The sequence below is a fragment of the Diorhabda sublineata genome, chromosome 3, assembly GCF_026230105.1.
Source record: "Diorhabda sublineata isolate icDioSubl1.1 chromosome 3, icDioSubl1.1, whole genome shotgun sequence".
NCBI classification, from domain to species: domain Eukaryota; kingdom Metazoa; phylum Arthropoda; class Insecta; order Coleoptera; family Chrysomelidae; genus Diorhabda; species Diorhabda sublineata.
In genome coordinates, this window is record NC_079476.1 from 37504120 (window position 1) to 37520139 (window position 16020).

Genomic DNA, 16020 nt, shown 5'->3' on the forward strand with positions numbered 1-16020 from the left:
GAATGTCCGCGCCTAGCTCCTCTCCAACTGAACCGATTTAAGTGTTCTAAAGCTCAAAAGAAAGAAGGTGTTTCAGTGAGTGTTCTTAAACCAAAACGAACTCTGTAGCTATATTAGAATCAGAGATATAGATCTTTGAATGTAGAAAAACTGCCAAAAACCGACAAAAATCCAAACTTCACATTGAATGTCCGCGCCTAGCTCCTCTCCAACTGAACCGATTTAAGTGTTCAAAAACTCAAGAGAAAAAAGATGTTTCAGCGAGTGTTTTTAAACCAAAACGAACTCTGTAGCTATATTAGAACCTGAGATATCGATCTTTGAATGTAGAAAAATTGCCAAAAATCTCGAAAAATCCATAACTTCACATTGAATGTCCGCGCCTAGCTCCTCTCCAACTGAACCGATTTAAGTGTTCAAAAACTCAAGAGAAAAAAGATGTTTCAGCGAGTGTTCTTAAACCAAAATGAACTCTGTAGCTATATTAGAACCTGAGATATCGATCTTTGAATGTAGAAAAATTGCCAAAAATCTCGAAAAATCCATAACTTCACATTGAATGTCCGCGCCTAGCTCCTCTCCAACTCAACCGATTTAAGTGTTCAAAAACTCAAGAGAAAAAAGATGTTTCAGCGAGTGTTCTTAAACCAAAACGAACTCTGTAGCTATATTAGAACCTGAGATATCGATCTTTGAATGTAGAAAAATTGCCAAAAATCTCGAAAAATCCATAACTTCACATTGAATGTCCGCGCCTAGCTCCTCTCCAACTGAACCGATTTAAGTGTTCTAAAGCTCAAAAGAAAGAAGGTGTTTCAGTGAGTGTTCTTAAACCAAAACGAACTCTGTAGCTATATTAGAATCAGAGATATAGATCTTTGAATGTAGAAAAACTGCCAAAAACCGACAAAAATCCAAACTTCACATTGAATGTCCGCGCCTAGCTCCTCTCCAACTGAACCGATTTAAGTGTTCAAAAACTCAAGAGAAAAAAGATGTTTCAGCGAGTGTTCTTAAAACAAAATGAACTCTGTAGCTATATTAGAACCTGAGATATAGACTTTTGAATGTAGAAAAACTGCCAAAAACCGACAAAAATCCAAACTCCACATTGAATGTCCACGCCTAGCTCCTCTCCAACTGAACCGATTTAAGTGTTCAAAAACACAAAAGAAAGAAGGTGTTTCAGTGAGTGTTCTTAAACCAAAACGAACTCTGTAGCTATATTAGAACCTGAGATATAGATCTTTGAATGTAGAAAAATTGCCAAAAATCTCCAAAAATCCATAACTTCACATTGAATGTCCGCGCCTCTAGCTCCTCTCCAACTCAACCGATTTAAGTGTTCAAAAACTCAAAAGAAAGAGGATGTTTCAGCGAGTGTTCTTAAACCAAAACGAACTCTGTAGCTATATTAGAACCAGAGATATAGATCTTTGAATGTATAAAAACTGCCAAAAACCTACAAAAATCCATAACTCGCGTTGACAGCACAGAAAAGAAAAAGGTTAGGTTAGTTTTAATTAGTTGCAGTAGCATTTTGTATTGACAGTGTGACATTTGATAATTGACAGTTGACAAAATGCCCTACTGTACGCTGTAAATTATAACTCTTATGAATGTAGTAGGTAAAGATCAATTGAAGTATCCTGATTTACAGATTTATTATCAATACTAGTGACCTTTAAATTGGGATAAGGTTTTGAAAACAAATATCTATTTTTCAAATTATATTTTATTTCAACAAAATTCTGATCAGCATTAAGACAGATCACTTTTTTCGAATTCAACAGAAACGGAAGATTACAGAAAATTAATTACCTATCTGTAAATATTCACTTTTTGAAAACATTAACCTATAAATAGTAATTTGTTTCATATACGTCGAGTTTGAAAAGTCACTAGTCGGAAAGATCTTGTGAATGCGGTTAAAATAACTCATAGTCAAATTTGGTAACTGTCTCAATCAATTATCTGGTTTGGTCTAATTAAAATGATTCTTATTTGTAAAGGTTATGTTCTGGTAAGATCAAGAACTGAAAAGGTAGACCATGTGTTTTCTATGACGATTAAAAGTTATAAGGAGGTAGGAGTTTATAGAATGGAATATCATATTTGACAATATTCATCCAAAATCTGTTTTAGACGTAAAAAAGTTTAAAACATTTTACTAAAAATTACTTTTTGGCGTTTTAAAATAAAATTTTAATAATTTTCAAAGCGGGCCAACTGAAATGGGGCGGAGCTCGTATATTTCAGTCTCAATATTTTAATAAATATTTTGCCTATATAATAGATAGGGTGCAAATGGTTTTAAAAATATTTGCAGTGTTTTAAAATATCAGACAATATATTTCTTACATAACGATAACGTCTAGTACTTCTCAAACATCAACAATTGTATCATATTGTGTTTATAAATATTCGTTCGAAACTATATTGATTCATTTTATACAAGTTAATGTTTCATATCGTTTTCAACTATATCATAATCGACACAGAAGTCCAAGAACAGTTTTTATAAATGTTACAATTGTACTTCGAAGTCAAATAAAAAATCATTCCACCAAAAATTGCAGTTGAAGTTTAACGAGCATCACTATAATAATCGTAAAACTATTATGAAAAATTTATTTCCTCATTAGTCACCGCAATTTTTGAGGAATTTATATAATAAGCAGATAGTCCACAGGCACCGATTAATGTCGATGAATAGTTAAATATCAAACGGTCAATAAGACAAACTGTTTTAGTAGAAATATTACTACACAATTAAATTACAACTGGTTTTAAGCAGCTTCGAACAAGTTTTAGTGAATGGAAGACACCTAAAAGTGTTACTTAATAGTTATTTATGCAACAAGTGAGTGTAAAAAAAGTTAGTTTACTCACGAGTTTCATACAAAACTTTTCTACGTCCTTAGACTTAAAAAAATTCGACACGACTTTTATCAATTTTCTTTTTTTAATAGTAATATTAGAAGTACAACTGTGAGCATTATTAATTTGAAATGATGAAGAAGTTACATTATTATTGGTACTTGAATTGGCAACATTTAGCGAGAAATAACATCGGATCGTGAACATTTACAATGTTGCTTGAAGTCGAATCAGTTGTGTTTCAATACGGAATCCATTTTGTTTTTTATTGAGTCCCTCCGAAACTGTGTTGGATTTCCACCCACAGTGTTTCTCTAATAGAATTATATCACTACCGGAATCCACTAAAAGAGCGTCGAAAAGCGTTGAAATGTATGCCCAGGGTAGTTTTTTGGATTAGGTAAATTCAAATATGTTGCGATAAGCGAGGGAATTTTTGAAAAAGATATCGATGCCTACAACTTGGGTTTTGCATTTTCCATTTCTATACTGCTTAAAGAAATCATCTGTTTTGACATTTGTGGGTCGTAAATGTTTACCAAGTTTAATTTATCGTCGGATATTTCACCAATAACAGAAAATCGACGTTGAATATGAGTTTTTGTATCAGGCACTGTGATAATTAAAATATTTTCGGTATTATTAACATCTTTATACTTCATTTTATATAATTCCACCTTCCGCAGATCTCCTACGATTCCGAATATTAAAAAAACTTGAAAGATGTTACAAATAATGTCTAAGCTTATTAATTTCTTCACGTGCAAATGTTGTAGATTTTTTTGGGTCTATAGCCAACTGATTTATTTTTCAAATATGAGTTTCGATTATTTAATAATGTCTACGTCATTATTTATCATTTCAGTCTTGAATAAATCGACCAAAGTGTTGAAGACTTCCACATTTTTGATTTAGTTTCAGAGTAAGCTGGTAAAACTCTTTCTGTGAAGGTATTTATGCCTTTTTAGTACTCCTCTCCATAAAAGAATTATATTCCTTTAAATACTGCTCCCTGGATTTCTCAAGGAGAAGATTCATAGTCGCTGCAGTTGCTGATTCAACATCTTCTGGTGTGCAGTTTAAACTTTCTTCTTGAACGAATATCAGGAAATAAAAGTGTCACAGTTTATCGGAAAAACGAATTGAGATACGTAAAAAAGCCTTCACAGTCCACTATTTTGATAAAAGAATTTTATAATTGCATTAAAAAATGACACGTTACGGTACTTTTTTTCACGCTCTTTAACCGATTCAGAAATTACATAATGTAGAATAGGTCCATAACAAACGTTATATTCTTATTTAGATATTTCTATGTCACTCTGTTGTTAGTTTCTTCAGTATACCTTTTATTGTAACGAACAGTTGGTAGATATTCTTCACCGATATGATGTCTTCTTCCCAACTACTATTCTGGAAATGTTTTATAAATCACGCACCCATTCTCGACCAAACCCGCCTCGCCTGTTTTCTATGTTAATTACTCTCGTTTCAATATATTTGGTTTTAATTTAGTATCCTCTTACTTTATACACCAAAGATAAAGCAAGCAGGTCTTCCAGTAGGTGCTCGTTCTTTTTTCATGGTGTCTTCACTGCAATTCTTACCTCAGATAATTGTTATTGTCATCTTCCTAAAATTCCGAATCTTCTCCTGGCAATGTCATCCATGATTTAAAGGGGGATATTCACTGCTCCCTCATAATTCTTTAAATACCTCGGCAGTGTATCCTCACGCTGTAGATGCCTAAAGCATTATGAGGATGTTGATGGCATCTTCCAGTCTCCTGCCTCCGTAGGTACTCATGGTGGTCCTTGAATCGTTGATCCATAATAACTTTAAAGTATTCCACTTTAATTGTTCAGGTGATTTCTCCTCTTTCTATATCTTCTTGATTTTATTTTGAGGAACACCACAGAGCTCTTCTCCGCGTTCATATTGATCTTCCACGTTGTACACCAGTTGTAGATTTGGTGAATTACTTCCTGGAGCTTTCATATTAGCTACGCCGGCTGGATGTGAAAGTTCGAATATTAATTTCAGCTACTTAAGAAAATACGGAAAGAACAGTGCTTAGTAAACTTCAAAGTCCTAATCTTCATAAATTTTGATTCGCGAGTTAAACAAATGGAGTATGACGATTTGTTTTAAAACAATTTTCGATCTACAACAATTGAGAATGATCTGTAGTCGCGTGGAATTTTTTACTGTTTACTTTCATCAACTTATTAACCCAAACGAAACTTGAGATCGGCACCTGTGATCTAGAACATTCGAAATTCATTCGCACATAAATAATGTGTAATCGACTCATTCATTCCATTCATTCGCTATAAATAAGATTTGTAGGGATACTGATAATATTAAATCGAGATCTTCCAGCGCTTTTCTATGTTTGCAAAATGCCGGTTGAGTAAATTTACATTCGTAGATTTGGAGCATAAGGATTAGTTATTAACAACTTTAAAAAAAAATTTAGAATCCCCTTGGACATTTTATCTAAATACAGTTTTTTCACGGTAATAACCTTGGATTGAAACGACCTATGTGTAAAATTAAACCCGTTGGGTTATGTCTAACGAAATAAATGAAAGGTCTGTCAAATTTCAGTCTTGGCACAACAGGTTTTCTAGCTTGTCTTGGTCTCAATGGCAAAGGTAGATCTAAATAGCTGAGATCGTCAAGAGGATCTTGGAAATTGCTTTCGGAGAGATCCCTTGCAAAATGTTCTTCGTTTTGTAAAAATACCAGACGTCTAAAAAGAAAAAATAGCAATGATCCACATTAAATATTTATATTAATTACCTCTGATTCCTTCCTGATCTACTTGGATATATTTCAGAGTGGTGTTCACTTCTGCGCTCTCCGCAAGTTGTGAACTGATTGACTTGAAGAAGATCTGAGAGATATAACTCATTAGGGACCCCATTCATTCCCATAAGGTCGGCTTTGTGTTTATTAAATAGTTCTACGAATCCCATTTGATTTAACGCGTATGTGGCGTTGATAACGGATCTATGAGATATTTTAGGTATCTGAACTTCCAAACCTGATCTTGCAATGAGTACTCTCAACAATCTTGACCAAGCGCCTGAAAAAAGATTTTTTTAATGTAATAATCTTGTGATGATCCAAGCAATTGTACTTGCCTTTTTTAGAACTTTCGACTAAGCTTTTCTCCAGTCTGGCTAATCCATCTCCGGGTATTGCCTTCCCTTGTTGTCCAGGCATTACGAAAATAGTACTAACAGCTTTGGTTTTATCCCCAAACGCAACAGCCGTAGCATCCAAACTTGCTTCATATCCAGCCAAAAAACCAGATTTATAAACAGTAGCTGGAATCGGTACTAGTCGTCTTTGTCTTATGCTGGGAAGTACTGTGAAATGCATTTCTCCATCTCTACTATCGAATGCTGTTGCGCCGCAATCAGTCTAAGATAAAATAGACAATTTTTTATATGGAAAACTGGATTTTGCATATGTACTTACTTGGAAAATATTAACGCTAAGTCCCAATAGAGGCGCTCTTCCTGTGAGAGAAGTATCGGTAAGAAATTCAACAATCTTTCCCGACGTATGTTTCTTCACCTGAAGATTCGTTCTTCTTCTTACAATATCACTAATTTCGCTAAAACTGACTTCTTCAACGTAACCGTCATAGAACGCCCTCACTCTTTCCTTATAAAAAGGTAACAATTTACCCTTTCCCTTATCATTAAATAATTCTCTAATAATTGCCGAAGCAACAACACCGGATCTTTCCTCTTCAGGTATTATAGATTCTCCGACATTTTTAAGTATTAGATGAGGATTGAAAGTAATCATATCGTCAAGTCTAAGTATTTCATTCATTTCAGCTGAAGTCGAACCTCTAGCCCCTAAGAAGATCATCGCTAATAACGATATAGCACCGAATGGAGATACAACAACGCTTCTAGCGTGACTTAACGTACTTGTAGTACTCTTCCAAAAATCGAAAGCTAATTCGTTGTAAAGCTGAGAGAATTCGTAAATGTCTTTTTCTAACGAAGACGTACTATCTTCTAATCCAAAACCGCTGAGGGGCTCTGCTTTCAAATCAATCGGCTCTGCTGGTTCCAGCATCTCAGGGTAATTTTCTATAGATGGAGGATTTTCATAAGTACTTTCCTTGTGTGGTGCTATCGTTGGTACTAACGTCCAATTAGTTTCTTTTTTTTCTGTTGTGAGAGTGTTTTCATTATTTTTAGGCGTTGTTATGATCACGTCTGTAGTGGCTTGCGTTTTAATTGTTGTTAAAGGTTTTCCTGTTGTTGTTGAAGATATTCGTACTAAAGGTTTATCTGTTGTTGTTGAAGTTATTCGTACTAAAGGTTCCTCTGTTGTTGTTGAAGATATTCGTACTAAAGGTTTTTCTGTTGTTGTTGAAGATATTCGTACTAAAGGTTTTTCTGTTGTCGTTGAAGTTATTCGTACTAAAGGTTCCTCTGTTGTTGTTGAAGATGTTCGTACTACAGGTTTCTGTGTTGTTGTTGAAGATATTCGTACCAAAGGTTTCTCTGTTGTTGTTGAAGATGTTCGTACCAAAGGTTTCTCTGTTGTTTTTGAAGTTATTCGTACTAAAGATTCCTCTTTTGTTGTTGAAGATGTTCGTACTACAGGTTTCTGTGTTGTTGCTGAAGATATTCGTACTAAAGGTTTCTCTGTTGTTGTTGAAGTTGTTCGTACTAAAGGTTCCTCTGTTGTTGCTGAAGATATTCGTACTAAAGGTTTTTCTGTTGTTTTTGTAATTATTCGTACTACAAGTTTCTCTGTTGTTGTTGAAGATGTTCGTACTAAAGGTTTTTGTGTTGTTGTCGAGGATATTTGTACTATAGGTTTTTCTGTTGTGTTTGAAGACATTTGTACTGTAGGTGTTTCTGTTGTTGTTGAAGATATAGGTACTATAGGATTTTTTGTTGTATTCGAAGACATTTGTGCCGTAGTAGAAGGAGATTCTGTGTTTTTCACTACAGGTTTTTCTGTTGCATTCACAGAAATTTGAGTTGATTGATATTGAGCTGTGGTACTATCTGTGAAAGCACCTGTTATAGAAGTGGATGGTACAAAGCTAGTATTTCCTCTCTCATCGTATACTATCGTAGTTGCTAATGGTACGTCTTTAGTTTGCAATTCGTTGATAATGATATTAATAGCGGGTATTTGATCTGTTGTAGTTAAATTGATTCTCGAAGTTTCATTTGGTTCTATTAATGGTACTCGGATTGTATTTTCGTTTTGATAGATCAAACTACTGGTACTAGTACTATTTTCAAACGACAACAGTGGGATTAGTGTGGTGGTTGAGCTAACGGCTTCTGTAGTTTCGCCATCAAGTGTTGATTTCACTATTTCTTCATAGTTTATTGTAGTTGAAACAGTTTCGTTGACAGTTTCTATTTTAGTACTTTTAATTGGTCCACCATTTGGAATATCTGAATTAGGTTTAACATTATTTTCCGTCATTACTGTCTCTGTTGTAATTGTATCTTCTTTTCGATTAATTTTTTCTGTTAACTCTTGCAGATTCTCTGTTGAACCAAGCAAGATTTTTTCTGTAGATTTTTCTAGTTCTGGTACAGTTGTAGGAACAGCAGAAGTATCCTCAAATTGATTGGAATAATTGTTTGTAATAGTTATTAATGGTACAACAACAGTTTGTCTACTTGAATCAGTTGATGATATGTTATAACGTCCATCAAAAGAAGTTGTCTCTCTTAAATTTGTAGTTGTTTCAATTTTTAATTCAGTTGTACTTTCTTCTAATCCATTTGTCGTAATTTGATTCTTCAATATTTCTGTATTTATATCTTGTATTAGAGGAGTTGAAAGCAGTTGATTGAGTATTTCAGGGGCTGCTATTCCGTCTATGGAATTAACGTCGTCAAGTAATGAAGTTGAAGTTGTTGTTAACACTTCATTTTTGTCGGACGTACAATTAACAGTTGTTTCTATGGATTGCATAGTCGTTTCTTGTTTTTTATTTTCAATAATACTATTAACTTCAACTATAGATGATGTTGTGAAATCTTCTTTTTGTGTAGTTGGCAATTCTGTCGCTGCTATTGTATTGATTTTAATATCGTTTTCAGTAGGTTTAAATGTATCGGAAGATATTGTTGCAAGTTCTAATTTAACAATCTCGTTCTCCTTTGTACTTGTGGTAGTATCATAAGTAGTTTCTTGTATTGAAGAAGTCGTTGCTTTATCTACTTTATTTTGATCAATTGTACTAATCGGAACGAACTCCTTGGTAGTTGTTTCTGTAGTTTGATCTGTTTGTTTGAATTCTGCGGTTGTTAATTCCATATTATTCGAATAAGGCACATGTTCTGTAGTAGCTAAAGTTGATGTAATAGGTGGAGAATAACTTGAGAGAGGAGAGAAACTTGATGCTTTTAAAGATGTTACCGTAGTCGAACTAGGCCATGAAGTAGATCTAGAAGTACTTTGACTATTTGCCGTTGGTTCTATCATTATGGTATCGGGTGTAACGTGCATTGGTGGTTTTTCTGGAGTAATATCAGCCCCGGAATTTCCAAATACTGCTGGAAGGATCATATTCCACGAATCCGATACATCTGGAGTATCCAGAGTATGAAAGGTATCCAGTTTAGTACCATGACTCTCGATTTCTTCTTTTAAAACATTTTGTACGTTACTTAAAACATCGTTTACTCTTTTTTCGGGAATATAAGATTCCGAAAAAGCGGGATCGTACTCTAGACCGTCACTATCCCCCGTCGCTATGATTCCCTTTATTTCTTCCAAAGACATTAGTCTTCTAACAAGGTTACCATTATCGTCAAACGTGTAAAATTCATATCGATCTGGATTCAGTAGATTAATGGGACTAGCGAGATCGGATGGATTCGAAGGCTTTTCCATTGGTCTGCCTAAAGGATCTGAGTAAATGGTTTTCGTCCCGTTTCCAATATCCATCACTACAGATACGGATGTGACGACACTGTAAAATAAACGTACATAGTTCTACAATTATTCATCCTAAAAACAACTTTTGAATTAAAAAAATATAGAACTTTACTGAAACCCATAGCCCCCTTATTGACTCTGTTTGCTTCGAGTATGAGATAGAATGAAACTAGAGGAGTTAGAGCTGGTAATATTGCATTTTTAAATACCAACACCTTAAGAATTGAGCTGGGGCTGTAACTCATGCTTAAAGATGCCATCTTATCATTGTTTAAAAATAATAAATCTACAAACCTAGTAGACTAGACACTCTGGATCTCAATATTCGTGAATAAATGAATGAATTTATAAACTATTCCGAACAGTGCTCATAGACCAAACCTTTACATATTTAGATATACATCACTGGATAGATTATAGTAATGAGGATATCAAAAAAGATTTTTTTCGTAGAACATGAATAGTGGAAGAAATTAAGCTTGAAGATCAATGTATAGTTACATCGACCTAGTACACTTCAAAATGTTTAACTGTAGTCAATTCTAGCGGGTTAATGCTGCATCACGATGTAACAGCCATTGATCATCCACATTGTATGCCTGATTTGGCCATATGTGATTTAAAGAAACATTTACGTGGTCGAATTTTCACGAAAAAGAATGAGATAAAAGATGCAATTTATTATTTTATATGAGAGCAATCCCAGTTTTATGTTTCATTCATTGGTTCATAATTAAGTATAAATTTGAACAAATTTCGATGGTAGTAGCAATTAAATTTTGCTCAGTAAATACTAAAGTATTAACCTTACTAAATTACATACTAGTTTAAGTTGATTCCTCGGTATGGATATGGAAAAACCTTTTCGACAAAAGGCCTCGTGGTCCTAGTCCAGTTTTTTTAACTCCAGCAGTGTCCACAAGCACAAAAAGCCGAAATGAGCTAAGCTAGATATAGGTACAGGTTAGTGATCATACCAAAAATAATGAGTCGGGACTTACTGTGGATCCTACGGACATAAGCAGTTTTATTGGGAACAAAGCGATTCACAGCAAACTATTTTTTGCCTTACTCAAAAATCAATGAGCCCAGCCCCCTTCATTCAAATTTCGATGGTAGTAGCAATTAAATTTTGCTCAGTAAATACTAAAGTATTAACCTTACTAAATTACATACTAGTTTAAGTTGATTCCTCGGTATGGATATGGATATGGAATGGAATGGAAACCTTTTCGACAAAAGGCCTCGTTGTCCTAGTCCAGTTTTTTTAACTCCAGCAGTGTCCACAAGCACAAAAAGCCAAAATGGGCTAAGAAATGTTGTTTACAGATGTTGAAAAGGGTACAAGGAGACAAGAAAGGTCATCGACAATAAGCTAGATACAGGTACAGGTTAGTGATCATACCAAAAATCCATGAGCCCAGCCCCCTTCATTCAATTTTAAGAACGATGTAGATGATGCCGAAAGTTCTTTCACGTACTCATGGATTAACGCATTCAAATCAGTGGTTAAACAAAGGACAATTACCAGAATTAGAGCCGTGCGTCTGGTGGAGGTATGAAAGTAAATGTACTTTGAAATAATTCCATAGAATGTGCCATACTATTATCGAGGCTCTGTTGATGTATCATTATCATATCAAACAAAGGGGATATTGAAAACCGACATTATTTATGAAACTCCCTCTATATGTTGAGAATCAAGTAATTAAAGGCGCTCTGGGTGGCAATTTAAAATAAATTAACTTTTTTTTTTCTAATTTGCGTGTTTTAGAACCGTACATTTACGACCTAAGTATAATAGAGTTATAAATGTTGAACTTCTTTTATTTGAATTCATTCTACCATGTCGTTTATTATTCTTCTCATGCCTGTCACAGATTTGAAGATAGTTTTGTATTAATAGCGGTTTTTGCTATGTTGTACACCGAGTTGTTGATCTCTACAACTGCACGGTAACAGAATAATTTATTTTTTTTTACAATTGATGTGAAACTGACTCAATACGACATAAATTACATTGGAATTAAGGTCGGGAATTAACATTTTTTGTCTGCCTGTGTAGTTTGTTTTTAAATACTCCGATGTGTGTAAGTATTACTAATCATTTGTCGGACAGTGGCATGAAACTGTTTCAAATGAAATTGAAACTACGTGTGTAAAAATATCTGTCAATACATAAAGACGAATGTAATTTGAATTTTCCGTTGCATACAGCAAAGAGTCAATACAATAATTTGATTATTTTATTTTGGAAAATGCTTGGACCCGTCGATTTTACTCATTTCGATTTTGTTTTGAATAAATTCAATTTCAGTTTTTATGTACTATGTGAAAAACACCTGAAACAGGTCGATTTTTATTCTTAAATTGACAATTTACAGTTTAAAAAAATTTTACCCCCCTCAAGATAGAATAGAATAAGAAAGGGGGTCGTGGGGTACCTTGTTGGAAAAAGATTTCAGTTCTTTGTTCAGCAATATAAAGTTTTTTGAATTTGGTTCAATCATAACTGAGAAAATTAATTTTTAAAATGTAAAATTTTGTGTCTCCATCACAAAACTTTACGTAGAATGAAAATAATAATATTTAGAATTTGTCAATGTACATTACATTTGAATGAAATGTTCAAAATGACCAGCATGCACTTCTTGACAGTAACCGAGGTAATTTTGGAATTCTCGTACAACATTTTGTATGATCTTAGGGGTTATTTTGTTAATTTTTTCCGTTATCTTAACTTTCAAATCAATAAATATTATCTGGTCCATTAAAATATACTTTAAAAATAATCAGGTATTTTCGTATCTGTTCTGCTAAACATCAGGAAAGAAAAAATCTTTGAAGATACTAAAATATTACTGACAAAGCCAAATAAACAATTGATATGAATCCAGTAGGAGCTGTCTTTTAGGTATTTGAAGTTACTAAAAGATGTCAGCATAATATTTGTGCTCAATGAATAGACATTTTAATTATGATTGGTTGTGGTAATAAAACAAGGACTCAAAAGGGAAATTTTTAATAATAAATACCGTGGTCCACACGTTTCGCAGTCTACAGTTAGCAAAATTGACAAAAAGTTTCGTGAAACTGCACATGTTCAATATACTGACGATAAAAAGCTAGATGTACTTTTAGAGATTGAGGAAAATCCGCATCCCATATAGGATTTTACGATGGGCCCAGTATAGGCCCAGACTTGGAACAAGTATGTACAACTCTGGCCCTAGCCTGGAAGCCATTATTCGCCCAGACTTGGTGGGACTCTGATTCTATTTTTTATTGTTTTTTATGTATAAAAGAATTTTATCCATAAATAATTATTGCTTTTAATGTTAATATATTAGAACCAAACTTTATATAGTTATTCAGAGCTCTGCCGAGCCTGGCTGACTATAGAATGGCCTGGGCTAAGTTACCCAAACCTCAACCAGGCTTGGGCCATCAGTGGTTTGCCAAGGCCGGGCTCCCAAGCTTTGGCCAATCTAAGCCCCGTCATTCAAGTCTGAGGGCTCCTACATGGGATAAGACAACTCGAGAATTGGTCAGCGACAATGATTTCAGTGAATCATCTATTTTGAGAGTTTTACATAAAGAAAAATACCATCCTCACAAAGTTCAGTTGATTCAGGAGTTAAATGAAGATGATCCTGATAGAAGGCAAGATTTCTTTGAATTGATGATGGACAGTTAACGAATTAAAACAACAAAACGTTCACTATTCAAAAAATATTAAACAACATGGCTGTATATATTGTGTACTCTACTATATTGTTATAATTCAAGCAACTACCGCCATCTCTAGGTGAGGCCAAGTACTACTGGGACCATCTCATTTCGGATACATTCAAAAAAACTAATAAATTCATTCTACAACACAGATTAATATTTGAATTAGAGATAATTCGATAGTATTTTCTTTTGCATGTAAGTATTACTCATCTCCATTAATTATATTGTGCGAGATAATGAAGATACGAAGAATCCATTCGCAGTTCTCGATTATATTTATTTTGAATGATTCCATTGCCTAAACCGCTCAAACTCGAGCTAATGAAAAAGTGGGTCGACCCGGTTTTGCTCGAAATATATACATTTACAACCACATTTAACTGTTACTTATAAATGTTTCGATGTCATTGTTATATGTTTTTATGACAATTAAAAATGTTATGAACAAACAAGAAAGCTGGTGGAAGGGTCAGGTTTTTAGTTGTTCCACAAAATATCAATTCTCTTTGCGTTGCGTTGGCGGACGAGGTACATTTAAAACATCTACCTGTTTATTACTGAACAACGTTTATTTTAACGTTTTAATATAATTTTTTTATGATAATATATTTCTGAATTACACTTAAGTGAAATTTTGAGGTATTTAAAACAAATTACTTTCCAATATACGAGGACGTTTCGATGAATAAGTTACTTTTAAATGTTAAACCTTTCAATTCTTAGTTCACTCTTCAGCAAGTTTCTGATCCTTCTAATGTAACTTTTTACCATTAGTTCTTAATTTATCTGAAATTGATTCCCACCAGGTTTTTCGTGAAATTTTAACAGAAACAGAAACAATATAATCACCTTAGAGAATTTGTGGTCAACCTGCGAAAATTCACTTCTCCCAAACTGCCCTTTTATATCATAATTCGAATTAATTAGATCTTATTTGGCATAGAAAATGATGATGAATGATCGTCGAGCTAGCAGACAGAGTAGGTTTTCAATAAAGTGAAAATTTGGACATGAGAAAGCTGTACGCAAGCTGGGTGCCACGTTTGCTCAAAATGGAAGAAAAACAGATGTTTCCATCGAGTGTTTGGTAACGGTTTCACAGAAATAAAACCAAATTTCGTGACGTTGGCTAAAACGTGGGTCAATCTCTTCACACCCGAAATAAAAGAACAATAAAAACAATGGACTGAAAGGGAAGAACCGGCTTCAAAGAAGGCAAAGACTGTACCATCTGCAGGCAGGGTCATGGCGTCGGTTTTTTACGATGCGCATGGGACAAATTTCCTTGACTATTTTGAAAAACAAAAACTACCACCGTCGAGTATTAAGCGAACTTATTGTAACGTTTGAGCGAAGAAATCAAGCACAAACGGCCGCATTTCACCAAGAAGAAAGTGTTGTTTCATCAAGACAATGCAACAGATCACACATCCGTTTTTGCAATGGCTAAAATTGATGAATTAAAGTTTGAATTGCAACCTCATGCACATTAATCACCAGATTTTGCTCCTACGGATTATTTTCAGTTCGCAGGCTTGAAAAAATGGCTCGGTAGTTAAAGATTTTCCAACAATAAAGAGGTGATGTCTGCAGTTAATGGCTATTTTGAGCAGCTTGACGATTTTTTGGGAGTTTGCATTATAAATTGCTTCCTCGTTTAACTTTCTTCCAAAAAACCGACAAAACAGAGGCGTATAGAGAAGCACAAACTATGAAGATTGATAGCTTAGTGCCCCAAAATGGTGCCCAAAATTTCGAGAAAAAGTAATTTTTGCCACCCTTTAACTTAAAAATACCAAATTTGGAACATTGTATCAAACTGTTAACGGTATTTAGTAATGGTGAGTAGAAAGCTACCGAATCATTCAGTGGGGTGAATTAAACCTTAAAATTTCACAAAAGTTTTTTAACTGATTTAAAAAACTCTATTCTAAATTCTAAAAAAATTTTTCTCTCTTATTTTTTCATAAAACTTTATCATTTTTAAATCCAACGTCATGTTTTCAATAATGTTCTTCAAAAAGTTGAAGGTGAAGAAAAAGGACTACGAAAACCAAAAAGTCATTGTTAAATATAGTTGTGTACATCATTTTTTGGTTAGGTTAGATTAGGTTAGGTAAATATAGTTGTGTACATCCTTTTTTGGTTAGGTTTGGTTAGGTTAGATTAGGTTATGTAAATATAGTTGTGTATATTCTTTTTTGGTTATTTTTATTTTGTTTAACGTGACTTCATAACATACTAGAATGCTGCCAATTACTTATTCAACAGTTAAAACCTTAAACCAGCAATTGTTTATTCAATAATGATATATATTACTATAAAAAACGTCGTTTAAAATACTCGCCTTTGACCGAGGATCTTTCTAGATGATTCTCCATCTGTAATATCATTGATATCTTCCGCTCTTACAAAAAGATCCACTCCAGTGAGAAGAAGAACCAATAGCCACAT

The 16020-nt window shown here is 33.9% G+C and overlaps 1 protein-coding gene across 1 annotated transcript; it reads right to left on the reverse strand.

Moving 5' to 3' along the window:
- Positions 1 to 5394: 5394 nt before the first annotated feature.
- On the reverse strand, positions 5395 to 16020 carry LOC130441774 (mucin-5AC). The gene is made up of 6 exons (XM_056775561.1): positions 15914 to 16020; positions 7126 to 9865; positions 6370 to 7083; positions 6030 to 6312; positions 5686 to 5971; positions 5395 to 5635 (listed from the first exon to the last, which is right to left on the reverse strand). The coding sequence occupies exons 1-6, from the start codon at positions 16018 to 16020 to the stop codon at positions 5395 to 5397; spliced, it is 4371 nt and encodes a 1456-aa protein (XP_056631539.1).